A 13,376-nucleotide genomic window follows, 5' to 3' on the forward strand; every position below is an offset into this window, starting at 1 on the left:
AGTTTCCCAACCTCCGGGCCCGGCTGGGCGCAGGCGCGATACGGACACCCTGACCTTCAACAGAGCTGAGGTAGAGTCGTCGCCATGTTCGCCCGGGGGGCTGTCGTTGCGCTTTATCAACCGCAATGGTAAGGGAACAGAGGGCTTGTGGGAGCCCGGGAAGGGTTCTGTGGGGATTTAGGGATGTGCCCCAGTAGGGAGGGGGTGTTGGTGCGGCTCCGAGGGGCTGTGGAGGCGGAGGGGGGTGACGCTCCCCTCAGCCGTGCGGCTGGGTCGGCCCCTGAGGTGCTGAGGGCTGCGGTGTGGTGGGGGAAGCGGTGATGGTGAAGCTTGAGGGCATCCCCGGGGGCTGTGACCTGCGGGGAATGGAGGGTCCCATCTCCCGACCGAGGGTAAGGGGGTGGGGGATGGGAGCTCGGAGGGAACTGGGGGAGGAGGGGTGCGAATGGAGGAGGCAGGGAAAGTGAAGGAAAAATAAATAAAAATAAATAAAGGCAGCTTCGGAGATGACGAGCGGTGCAAGGAGACTCTGCTCTTGTCGGGAAATGGTGTAGCCTCCTCTGCTTCGTTTGGATTGTTTTGGGTTTTTTTTAAAGGCATTTGGGTTTGGGGGGAGTTGTGGTGCCCTGCTGTCTCCTTTACACCGAGGAGCGGTCTGAGGCAGCGGGTAATACATGAAATAACGCCATGTCACGGGAGATAAGGAGAAAGGAAGAAAATCTGCATACAAGGCATGGTTTAGAGTGGCTTATCCCTACTACAGATGCCTTACGAGACATGGCAGTTCTTATGTTTTCATCCCTGTGAAAGCACAGCTCTTGGCATGGGCTGGATTGCTGGACAACTCGTGACCTGTCCTAATCACTCCTGTGTTTGTTTACAGGGGCCAAGTCAGGAATATGGCAACTCTAAAAGACAGTAAGTACTGGGTTTGTTTGCTTCTGAGAGAGCAAAAGTGTTGCAGGAAAGCCATGTGTTTAAATATATATATATAATATAAATATAATTTTGTTTAACTGGCTGGAAAGCAGCTTGGATAAACTGATTGTGATGCACCAAAACACAGCGTAACACGTAACGTCATGAGCCTCCAGCACTACTTCTATTAAACAAGTGCCCTTCAGAAAAGGCGTTGCTTAAAGTGGTTTTAGCCCTAATTTAGATGTCATTTCAGCAAGGTGTAGGTGTACTCAAACACGTTTTTAAAAATGCATTTATCATTTGTGCAAAACCAGATTTTACCTCACCTTTAAGAATCACCTCTTTTCCCTGTTATTTTTATTTTCTTGTGTGTTTATCCAACACTGATAAGAAAAAAAAGGATGACTGAGTAGTTTCTCTTTGGTAATGCTTCTTTAAGCCGTTCCTTGTAGGTTGTTGTACAGGGATATTGCCTTGGAATTGCACTTGTCTATAGGACAGCTGTTTTGCTTTCTTTCTGCATCATCATTTTTATGAGTCTCATTTTGCCATAGTTTAAACAGCAGGAGGTTTATTCTGTCTCATTAGAGTATTGGGCCATTTTAGGGGTTTTTTCTCCCTGTCTGGGAGAAGATGACAATATGGCTCAAGTGTTATATTTGTGAAGCAGGTGAAAGTGGAAGGAAAGGAAATAGTAAACGGATTGTACATTAGGCTAAGTATTATGTGAATGTAATGCTTGAGGGACAAACCATACCTATTGTAAAGATGCATTTGGGTTAACCAGATAACTGCTGTTACTGCTTTCTTACTATAAACAGTAAGGGCTTGCCTGCTATGAAGTTTCTTTGTGCATTGTTTGTTTGTGTATTTTTTCTCCTTTGGGGAACTTGGCAAGATATTTTTCGGTGGCTCTTGCTAGCACTTTATGATGTCAAGATGTCCAGTACATCTTGTGACCTTCAACTATTAACCTTGTAGTTACCAGGCGTTTGAAGTCTATCAAGAACATTCAGAAGATTACAAAGTCCATGAAGATGGTTTCTGCAGCAAAATATGCAAGAGCTGAGAGGGAGCTGAAGCCAGCAAGAATCTATGGAACAGGAGCACTGGGTGAGAGGAGAGGCTTGAACTGTGTGGTGTGGGAACAGAAGTGGAAGACTTTCATTGTGGTGATAAAATGCCTAGAGGTTTTTTTATCCTTTTCATAGATATTTTTTCAAAACAATTTGTATCTCCAGGCCACTGTCACCTTGAGTATTCCTTATGGGTGGTTTATGGATAGCTATTTTTAGATCTGATATGAAATTCATCATCATTTCTGTTTACTTTTTTGACTTTGTGTGGTTGCATGGTTGGTTTTGTTAGTCATCAAAGCACCACAGCTCGGAGTTTCTGGCCTGATTCTATCTTTTTATGGAATTGTGTCATATCTACTGTGTAATACCCCATGGAGAGATGTGACTGGCTTTGAATTGTTTCCTTGTCACTTCTGGTCAGATAATGTGCAAATATGAATGGTTGTGAGGGGGATAATTTTCATCTGGATGTGATTTGGAATCCCTTTAGAAATTATTTAAGTGAGAATAAGTCAGAGATATTTTAATATCAGATACTTGCTTCCTGGTACCCTTGACTAACTTACCCATCTGGATTTTCTTAGCTCTCTATGAGAAAGCAGAACTAAAGCCATCTGAGGAAAAGAAGAGGCATCTCCTTATTGGCGTGTCCTCTGACAGAGGTCTGTGTGGTGCTATCCATACATCAATTGCTAAAACCTTGAAGAACGAGATAACCAACCTCAAAAATGCAGGGAAAGAAGTCATGGTGGTTGGAGTAGGTGACAAGATCAGAGGCCTGCTTCAGAGGTAAAAAGAAGGATTTGGTGTGGTGGTTTTGGTTGTTTTCTGTGGAGAAATTTCTGGACTGCCCAGAAAGCTGTTGGGCATTCCCAGGCAATTGCATTTAATGGAACTGCTAAATTCAAGTTCCTTAAAAAAAATAAATCTGCAGATATGCTGAGGTGGCTTTTGATCATCTGGACATATGTGAAACTGCTGCATAGCATTATTATGTTTTTTGGAATAAAAGTCCCAACGCTGGGAACACAAGCTACACATGTGTTTATTATGACACTATCATAACTTAATTGAAAGAAAAAAGAAAAGTAAAAAAAAAAAAAAGGCAGAATTTACCTCAAACCCTAATTAAATAAAATGCTTAGTTCTGAACAGCAGTAAATTACTGGAACTTGGGGCCTCTTGGTGCCATATAATTGTGCTTTAGAACACCCACTTGTTCTAATGCAGATTTGATGTTACTGCAGGACACATGGCAATTATTTCCTGGTGACATTCAAAGAAGTGGGACGGAGACCTCCGAGCTTTGGGGATGCTTCAATCATTGCCTTAGAGTTGTTAAACTCTGGGTATGAATTTGATGAAGGTTCTGTCATCTACAATCGTTTCAGGTAAGATTAAACTGAAACTGCACTCTAAAAATAGGCCTGAGACAGCTTGTTGGCCTGATGAATTCATGTGAAAACTGACTGGAACTTGCTGTGTTTATTTCTTGATGAGAGAGTGTGTTTTGGTGTGTGAAGAACTGTTATTGGATTTGTGGGGTTTTTTTAATAGCTGTGGTTGGAATTCTCTTTTTAGTTGCACAGTGGGTGCTGTTACATTTACATTCAGTTGTTACATCCACATCGTGTCTGAGATCTCTTCATCAGGATTATTGCATTACTGAGGAGCTAGAAGACCAGAAGTTGTCTGTTCTAATCTTATTTCAAACACTCAATTTTGAGTTAGGTGAATTGAAGAGCTCATTCTGCTGTGTTTGTGCAGGTCTGTCATCTCCTACAAGACTGATGAGAAACCAATCTACTCCTTTGAAACAGTTGCTGGTTCTGGTAAGTAGTGAACTATGCCACCAGTGAAGCACAGTGATAAATCAAAAGTGATTAAAAAAAAAGCACCGTGATAAATCACAAACACAAATGTACTCTGAACATGGGAATAGGGTATTAAAACATCTTATTGTGGTGCATGTAGGATAAGTTTAATGGATTGATTTTATTTTAGCAGTCCAAGGCTGACTTACCAAGTTGCTGTGGGGCCAGGAGCTTAAAAAGAATGGTTGTATTAATTCTGATTTGAGATTTTCTCTCAAGCAAGATCTAAGCATATGCAAAACTCTGTCAAGTTCCAGTGTTTTCAGCACGGAACAGCTTGGATAGGGAAAAAAAATACCCCAGAATGTTTCTGTAAGTAAACATAACATAGTAATGTATTTGGCCTTGGTCAGAATCTGACTTTTCTGGTATTAAATTTAATGAAAACACATAAAATACTTAATTTCTCTGCTTCTTAAAGTTCTGTTCTGAATGTAAACTAGTACACAGAGAGAATCCCTCCATGCTTCCTTAAGTAGAGAAATGGACTAGCCTAGTAGTCTCCTGCATGGCATTGTATTGTTTTTCTAGAAGCACTGTATCTTGGATGTCTCTTAAGTCCACTCTTTCATAATTTGCAGAAAGCCTAAGTATCTATGATGATATTGATGCTGATGTGCTGAGAAACTACCAGGAATTTACACTAGCAAATATTCTGTACTATTCCCTGAAGGAATCCACCACCAGTGAGCAGAGTGCTAGGATGACTGCTATGGACAACGCTAGCAAAAATGCTTGTAAGTCTACACTGTGGGCTTCCCAGGATTTCAGGTTTTTAGCATGAAAGTACTGAGCTTCCTTTGTGTAATTCTTTGCCTCCAAAATGATAACAAGTGAGCTGGTTTCTCTCTTAATTGTAGTTGGATGCTGTTATCTTGGGACAGTTCAACCGAGATTATTTTCTGAACATCGTATTTAGTCCCTGGCAAGAGGGATTTCTGTCAAGGTGTATGAGAAACAAGACCAGAAATTAAATAAACACATTCTTTAATACAAATATTAAGTTGCTTAAGCTAATTTTCTAGTGACAAAAAATTTCTTCACGCTTTTCTCATGTGGCTGGTCTGAGGATTTCCAAAAATTTTATAAACTCAGACCTTCTTGTGAGCCCAATGTAATTGGTACTGCACCAAGTTAAAGGTGAGGAAACTGAAACCATTATTACTTAACTACTTCTTGTGCAGCAAGTTGAGAATATACAAGTACTCTTGGAAGGTGTCTGAGTGCAGTGCAGAGAGGATGTAGTTGGTGTTAGTGTGAGACATCCAGCAGTGTTAAATACAACATGGCAAGGAGTGCTGCATAAAGAATACTGGAGGCTGAGTGAAGCTGATGTGGTTGGGCTCTGTGGAGGTGTTGCTCTGCTGATTGCCTTGCCTTGAGAGGAAGAGGTGATGCCTTCTCCAATTTTAAAAAAAGGTGAAGAAAAAAACACTTGAGAACTTCTTGTCCTGTTCACCAGAATAACAGTGACTTGAAGGTTACTGAGGTGTACTCCTGAAGTAGTTATTGACACTGAAGTCTAATTTGAAAGCAAAGAGTTCATGCTTGGGTTATGTTAAGTAAGTGATCTCATACATGGTATCCACTGGTCTGCCAGCTGTTCTTCAGATGTTTAACTCTGATACCTCAAGCCAAATTACCAGGTTTCTATGTTGTCTACCAGTAATGTTATGTAGGGGAAAACCAGCAAAGTGTGATGAGCCTCTTGATTGCTTGAATGGATCTGCAAGACCACTTGGTGTTCTGTTCATACAGCTTCTCTTTATCTGAATAGTTATTATGTATTTAAATTCCAACCCTAATGCTTTTTTCTAGCTGAGATGATTGACAAATTGACCTTGACCTTCAACCGTACCCGTCAAGCCGTCATTACCAAGGAGCTCATTGAGATCATCTCTGGTGCTGCTGCTCTGTGAGTACAAACATGGAAATGGAGCTGTTGCAAAATCATGCATTGCTTGTCTGGCCTGCTTCAGGCAAGCTAAACAGGGACAGCTGGGGCATGTAGGTCCTAAAACCAAAGGGAAGGCAATCCATGGCATGACTTCCAAGTTTTTCAGCTTGTGTGTCTCTACTAACAAGTATGAAGTTCTGCAGGTTTTTTCTTGGCCAGATAAAATGCTGGTAGTGCAGAGCTTTAGCCTCAACACACACATCCTTGCCTGAGGAGATGGGGGGGGGGTTCCTCCTTTTTGGCATTCAGTGGATTTCCCCCTTCCTCTCTTCTCCTACTCTGTTCAAAAGCTCAATAGTGTTGGGTGGCAGGGAGCAACTCAGGTGACCTGAACTCTTCTGGAAAAATTAACCTGTGGTGGTGTTCAGAAGCTGGGATTTTGGGTGGGGTTGACAGAAGGAGGGAATTTCCAGAGTCTGTTGCTACTCAATGTGTATTTTACTTTGTATTTTGCTTATTTCCCTGAGAAAGAAGTGTGGGGAAGGTGTGTACTGCAGGTTAAAAGCGTGTGGGCTTAGACCACAAGTTGTAACTGCATGTAGCTCATGTATTACATTACACAGCTAAAAAATTGGTCTATACTCAGATGCAAATCCATGTGTTAATATCCTCTGTGTCTACAAACCACCTGGAATACACCAGATGGGTGTTACATGCTGTATTGTGCTCCTCACAATACATTTGTGGTCAGAAATACGTGCATTGTTTTGCCTGAATTTGCATGAGTTGCTTCTTAACCTGCTTGTTTTGTTTTTTCTCATAACACCATAACCAGGGATTAATCGGAAAAAGCAGTTCAGCCAAACCCAAGAGGTAAAGTTACAAAATAGAAATTAGATGATATTTTTAAATGAATTAACACAGAAAATCTTAGAGGAAGTTCAGAAAGTGTTGGTCAGACACCTTCTCTTCCCAAAGAGCTGGGATACTGCCTGTTGTTAGTTTGAATCTGTGTGAACAAAAAATTCTGAAGTGCTAATAATTGTAGGTAAAATAGTTCACAGTAGCATATGTTCACATTTGATGTAATTTTAATAGGTTTTTTCTGTGTGATATGATTTATTTGCAATCAGTTTTAATTTTTTCATAGTGCCTTGACCTTATGCAGTGACTTACAAATGCCTGTATATAAGATTCTGTACCCAAACAGTTTTTGGTAGCAAAATAAGCATATTCAAAATTTAAAACTTCAAGGAAAAATAGACTTGATAGAGTTGAGATGGGGAGGGGTAAGGAGGATTAAGGGGTGGAAGTATTCAGATTAGAGGAGATATAATTTCAAATAAGTAAAAGGGTTTTAATTTGCTCACTTTTCCTTACAGGTGAAGAAGAGCTTTTCTGAGCACGTGGTTTAACCTGCCTGTGTCTGTGTTAGCAAGACTGTTTGGTTATTTTGTGAAGAAGGGGCAAAGCCCCAGAAATCTGTAAATTCTTAAAATAAACTAACTTGATGAAACAAAAGCTCTTGGTTGTCCAAGGACCAAATGTTCTGGGTGTCTAAATAGCTGGGTTTGACTTGGTTACTCTTTGAAATACTATTTTTAATAGCTGTGCTCTACAATTTGTCATGTATCTGGAATGCAAAACTTGTATGTGGAGGTTTCTTCATTTAAATGCACTCTTACATCTGTTGCACTGTGTGCTGAAGGAGGAGATTGGAATAACCTCTGCACTGTGCAGCTGCAACACTGATCTCTTCTCAGTTTGGTACCATAAAACCACTATTTCTAGGTGTTCATATTCTAAAACTGAACTGATCTCATTACAGGAGTAATTTCAGTGTTTATTTAGAATGTACACCATGTGTGTATATAAACATAAAAGCGTGAGATATTTTATAGCATATCTATATACTATAAAATACAGTACTGCTGCAGTTCTCAGCCCTCACTGGCCATGAAATGTGAGAAGAAAGAAAGAAAAAAAATGAAGGCAAAGCAGAAATGTAAGAAAGAAAGGGTAGTGGTGCAAAATACCACCAGTAGAAAGCTGCCATTCCTGGTCTCTGTACAAAACAAGAGCCTTGAAGGGCTCAGTGATGTACGTGATGGAATTGGGAAGATGTTTTTTAGAAGAGATCTGGAGAGAATGGAAATGGCCTTGAGCTTCAAAGCAAACTGTGAGCATGACACAGGGAGAAGTGTAAGCAGCCACCAGCTTGCTCAGGCTGTTGTTGGGTTGAGTTGAACCTGTCAGCTGGTGCATAGAGTCAAGTGGTGACACTGAGCTGATGTTTCCTTGGAGGTAGGAAGCCTCACCTGAAGTACTGTGACCAGTTCTGCAGCCCTTAACACAGGAAAGACATAAAATTCTTGGGAGTGAGTCCAGAGGAGGCTACAAAGATGATCAGAGGGCTGAAGGGCCTCTCCTGTGGAGACAGGCTGAGAGACTTGGGATTGTTCAGTGTGGAATCCCCTGTTTATGGAATCACAGAATGGTTTGAGTTGAAAGGGACTGTTGAAGGTCATGTAATCCAATGTCCCTGCAGTGAGCACAGATGTGAACTCCAATCAGCCTGCTCAGAGTCCCATCCAACCTGACCTGGAGTGTTTGCAGGGATGGGGACATCTACCACCTCTCTGGGTAACCTGTGCCAGTGTTTCTCCACCCTCTGCGTAAAAAAAATCTCTCCCTTATTTCTAGTCTAAATCTCCCCTCTTTTAGTTTAAAACCATCATCCCTTGTCCTGTCACTACAGGTCCTGATAGAAAGTCCATCCCCATTTTTATAAGACTTCTTTAAGTACTGAAAGGCCACAGTAAGGTCTCCCCAGGCTGAACAACCTCAACTCTCAGCCTTTTCTCACAGCAGAGGTGCTCCAGCCCTCTCATGATCATTGTGGCCTCCTCTGGACCCCCTCCAGCAGCTCCATGTCTTTCCTGTGCTGAGGACCCCAGAGCTGGGCCCAGCCCTGCAGATGGGGTCTCCCCTGAGCTGAGGAGATGGGCAGAACCATCTCCCTTCACCTGCTGGCCATGCTGCTTGTGGTGATGCAGCCCAGGACATGGTTGGCTGTGAGCACACATTGCCAGCCCATGTCCAGCTTTTCATCCACCAGTACCCCCAAATCCTTCTCCTCAGGGCTGTTCTCAATCTCTCAACCTGTACTGGTACTGGGGATTCCCCCAGTCCAGGTGCAAGGCCTTGCACTTAGCCTTGTTGAACCCCAGGAGGACGATGTGGTCCCACTTCTTGACCTTGTCCAGGTCCCTCTGATGTGCACCACAAAGCTTGGTGTCATCTGCAGACTTGCTGATGCCCATTGCCCATGTTATTGATGAAAGTATTGAACAGTGCTACTCTGGTTATGGACCTCTGAGGGACATGGATTATCCCTGATCTCCATCTGGGCATTGAGTCATTGGCCACCACCTTCTGCTTGTGACCATCCAACCAACTCCATGCACTGAATAGTCCACCCATCAAATCCCTCTCTCCAATATACAGAGAAGGATGTTGTCTACAACTGTGTCAAAACTGACTGTTAATTCCCCTAAGAATACTGAAGAAGTTTCCAAAAAGGGGCATTTGCAGCTTTCTAGAGCACTGGAAAAAAAAAAAAAAAAGAAAAGTTTCTAAGATGGGGAATGATGCCAGTTCCAAAGTTCCCAAAGTGTCCCAATGGACTGAAGGAAGTGAACAAAGAACATTCACCAGTGTGCTGTTGGACCTTGTCATGGGTCCAGCTGAGATGAGACTGATACAAGAGACCAAGCTGTTAATTAACTAATCAACACACTACTAATGGCCTTATAAATCAAAGAGCTAATTTGTGAACTAATTAACTTATAATGAGAGACCCCTATTATTTACAACTCTGTCCTTTATGCTCTGAGTAGTGACACACAATTAGTGTCTACACAGCCACCACCACCAGCTCTGTTCCTCCTCATCCTACCTCCCACACCACTCCCCAACATTTAGCTTTGTTTCTGGATCCTCTTTTTTTTCCCTTGTCCATGAACACTTTATGATCATTGTTGCCAATTTTGTCCCACCTGTTCCCAAAGCTGTTGTTCCTACTGCCTAGGCAATCTTGGCCTTATAATTATTTATGTACCTGGCCTAGCAAGGTTCTGCTTCTCCAAATGATCATCCCAAACTTCAATTTAGTTTATATTGGCTCTTAAAAGTTAAATCTTTTTTTTGTGGTTCCACCACACACAAAAACCCTGCAGATTAAGAGATTCACAAAAGTCCTTTTAGCTCTGTAGGAATTACTGAAATTAGAAGAGAAATGTGACAAATTAACCTTTTTTTTTTTTTTCCTCACAGAAGAGGAATATCCCCTAGGGTCTTCTGTCATTAAATTTTACAAATTTCTTAAATCAGTGTCCTTAGGTCTCTTCACTGTCAGAGGATGCTCTCTGTTACACCTAAAGTTCCTCTCCCATTCCTCAGATCCCAGTTCCTCACAGCACAGACCTAATCCTGCAACTTCCATCTGAGCACAGGAGGTTGCTCCAGAACCAACCTGCTGCCTCCTTGGCCACACGTGTGACACACAGCAACACACGTGTGACATACAATGTGTGTGACACCCAGCAACATGTGACACAGAGCAACATGTGACACCCAGCAACACGTGACACCCCGCAACACATGTGACACAGAGCAACACATTTGTGACACCCAGCAACACATGACACACAACACGTGACACCCAGCAACACATGTGACACAGCAACACACATGTGACGCCAAGCAACACACATGACACAGCAACAAGTGTGTGGCATGCAATGCACATGTGACACACAGCAACACACATGTGACCCCCAGAAACACATGCGTGGCACCCAGAAACACGTGTGTCACACACAGCAACACACATGACATACATGTGTGTGACACCCAGCAACATATGACACACAACACATGTGTGACACCCAGCAACACATGTGACACGAGCAACATGTGACACCCAGCAACACGTGTGTGACACCCAGCAACACATGACACACAACACATGTGACACCCAGCAACACATGTGACACAGCAACACACACATGACACCAAGCAACACACATGACACAGCAACAAGTATGTGGCATGCAACACACATGTGACACACAGCAACACACATGTGACCCCCAGAAACACGCGTGTGACACCCAGCAACACACGTGACACCCAGCAATACACGTGTGACATCTAGTAACACACCTGGCACACACAACACGCAGGTGACACCCAGCAACACGTGTGTGACACCCAGCAACACACACACGACACCAAGCAACACACATGACACACAGCAACACGTGAGTGACATACAACACACGTGTGACCCCCAGCAACACATGTGACACCCTGCAACATGCGTGTGACACCCAGAACACGTATGTGACACACAGTAACACGTGTATGACACCCAGTACCACACATAACACACACAACACACGACACCCAGCAACAGGTGTGTGACACACAACAACACACGTGTGACACCCAGCAAACACGTGTGGTGGGGCCGTTCAGCTGTGGAGTGATGCGGGGGGACCTGACAGCTGAAAACTGCAACCTCCAACCAACCAACCAGAACAGAACAGAACAGGAATCCCCACCTGACAGGGGATTTTCCCTGGCAGGGAAAACAATCCAAAGGTTTCCTTCAGAAAATCCCAGGCGAGGTCTCGGCAGCGAAGCGCGGGTCCTGCAGCGGGAGGGACCCCAGGCTGACATCTGCCTCCTCCCCCCAGCTGGAAAGTAAAAAGAAAATATTAATAATAATATTAATAATAAAATTAAACAATCAGTACTTCTGATAAACTCTTTTGGCCAAGAATTTGTCGGTTTTCAGGGCCGGCGGGACATCGCTGCCGGTTTAAACCAAGCGCCCGAACTCTGCTGCAGCGCCTCACGGGTACGGCTGCCGCTCGGCTGCTTTGGACCTGCGAGAGCGCAGCCCAGGTTCCCCCAAAGCGCGCCTCACACCAGTATCTCCTCTCATCTTTATAGAAAACCCCGATTTCGGGTTTTTTTTCCCCTCCTTCCCCCCGGCTTTTCCCGCCGCCCTGCCGATAGCCGAGCGCTCGATGAGGCTCCCGGCGCCGCTCGATGCGCTCGGCGCTGGAACGGTGCGGGCTGGGGCGGGCGGCGGGGAGGCGCGGCGCCAAGATGGCGGCGGCGGCGGCGGGCAGTGCGTGAGCCTCCCTCGGCCCTCCCGGCCCAGGGCGGGCGGTGGGCCCCGGGCGGCACCGCGAACCGAACCGAGGCCGAGCCGGCAATGTGCGAGACCTACTCGCGGTGGCTGTTGCGGGTGTCGGTGGCGCAGATTTGCCAGGCGCTGGGTTGGGACTCGGTGCAAGTCTCGGCCTGCGACCTCCTGACCGACGTGCTGCAGCGGTACCTGCAAGGGCTGGGTCGGGGTTGCCACCGGTACTGCGAGCTCTGTGAGTACGGGCCGGGCCGGGATGTGTGGGGAGAGCGGTGGTGAGGGGAGAAGGAGAAGGGCTGCGGCGTGGGACGGAGGTTTTGGCGTCGGGATGCGGTCCTGGGATGCCGGCTGTGGGTGGCCGTGGTTGAGCCCGGGTTTGGGGCAAGTGAGGTCCCTCAGCCTCGGCCATTCTGTGAAGGGAGGCTGTGGAGTGACAGTGTGGGGTGACAGAGAGGGCAGCTGTGGGGTGGGAGGCCGCAGGGCAGTGCTGGGGGCTGGGGTTTGCTTGGCAAGGCAGGGTGATGGAGATGGGGGCTGTGGGGCTGTGCAGGAGTGATGGGGAAGGGGGCTTTGGGCAGCCCTGGGAGCAGCAGATATGAGGTGCCTGAGTGGCTGTGGGGCAGTGTTGTGGTGGTTGGAGAGGTGGCTTGTGAGGCAGTTGTGCTGAGAGAGAGCAGGGGAAAGTGATGTGAGTCAGGGGGGTGAGGACATGATGGGGGGGAGGCTGTGGGGCAGTGGTGGGGGCTGTGGGGAGGGTGGGTTGTGGAGTACTCCAGCTGGGGGAAAGTGAAGGGAAGCTGGGGTGTGGAGCAGTGCAGGGGAGCAGGAGGATGAGGAGGGAGACTGTGGGGCAGTTCTGGTGCAAAGGGGACCCAGCTGCAAGAAAGAGATGGGGTCTGGGGTCTAGGGTGTGGGCAGGGCTGAGAAGGTGGGGCTGTGGGCTTGGCAGAAATGGAGCTCTGAGGCAGAGGGTCTGAGGTGAGGGGAGATGGAGCTGCCACCCCATTTTCTCTGGCTGCAGGGTAGCAGGGGGTGTGTGTGCAGGAGGGGGAGTGGCACTGGTGTCCCTGTTGCTGAGGCTGTAGCATTCTGGACCTGGGAGGGGAGAAGGGGCAGGCAGCTGTCCTGCTGGGTAGGGGGTGTGCATGAGAGGGAGTGATGTTCCTGTTGTGTTGTCCTGGTTTACCTTTGGGTCAGGGTCTGTGCTCTGGGGGACATACTGAGGAATCTCACTGCAGGTGGGGATGCATATTTAGGGTCTTTGCACAAGAAGTGCTGAAGCTGTAGGGTGCAAAGTTTGGGCTGGGTGTGTGGGGCAGGGAATTGAGGGGGTAGGGTGTATGGGGGTGTGTAAGGAGTGAAGAGAAGGAGCTGCAGTGCATGGG

At 45.8% G+C, this 13,376-nt stretch overlaps 2 protein-coding genes across 3 annotated transcripts in view; both read left to right on the forward strand.

Moving 5' to 3' along the window:
* Nucleotides 1-22: 22 nt before the first annotated feature.
* On the forward strand, nt 23-7,292 carry ATP5F1C (ATP synthase F1 subunit gamma). Of its 2 annotated transcripts, XM_008493047.2 has the most exons (10): nt 23-128; nt 884-918; nt 1,903-2,034; nt 2,585-2,789; nt 3,248-3,391; nt 3,768-3,832; nt 4,456-4,611; nt 5,693-5,789; nt 6,607-6,644; nt 7,154-7,292. In XM_008493047.2, the coding sequence occupies exons 1-9, from the start codon at nt 85-87 to the stop codon at nt 6,611-6,613; spliced, it is 885 nt and encodes a 294-aa protein (XP_008491269.1). In that variant the 5' UTR covers nt 23-84; the 3' UTR covers nt 6,614-6,644; nt 7,154-7,292. The 2 variants fall into 2 exon arrangements, with proteins under 2 accessions (XP_008491269.1, XP_008491270.1); XM_008493048.2 differs by lacking the exon at nt 6,607-6,644 and having other exon boundaries at nt 7,154-7,287.
* Nucleotides 7,293-11,940: 4,648 nt separating this feature from the next.
* TAF3 (TATA-box binding protein associated factor 3) overlaps nt 11,941-13,376 on the forward strand; it is a 121,641-nt gene continuing 120,205 nt past the window's right edge. The window contains exon 1 of the mRNA XM_008493046.2: nt 11,941-12,226. Within this exon, the coding sequence (XP_008491268.1) occupies nt 12,061-12,226 (166 nt within the window). The 5' untranslated portion in view covers nt 11,941-12,060. The remainder of the gene's footprint in view (nt 12,227-13,376) is intronic.

Source organism: Calypte anna, chromosome 1, assembly GCF_003957555.1.
Source record: "Calypte anna isolate BGI_N300 chromosome 1, bCalAnn1_v1.p, whole genome shotgun sequence".
Taxonomy (NCBI): domain Eukaryota; kingdom Metazoa; phylum Chordata; class Aves; order Apodiformes; family Trochilidae; genus Calypte; species Calypte anna.

Coding starts and splice junctions, on each gene's coding strand:
- ATP5F1C (XM_008493047.2), top strand. CDS start 85: ATGTTCGCCCGGGGGGCTGTCGTTGCGCTTTATCAACCGCAATG. Junction 129..883: donor GCGCTTTATCAACCGCAATG/GTAAGGGAACAG, acceptor GTTTGTTTACAG/GGGCCAAGTCAGGAATATGG. Junction 2,790..3,247: donor ATCAGAGGCCTGCTTCAGAG/GTAAAAAGAAGG, acceptor ATGTTACTGCAG/GACACATGGCAATTATTTCC.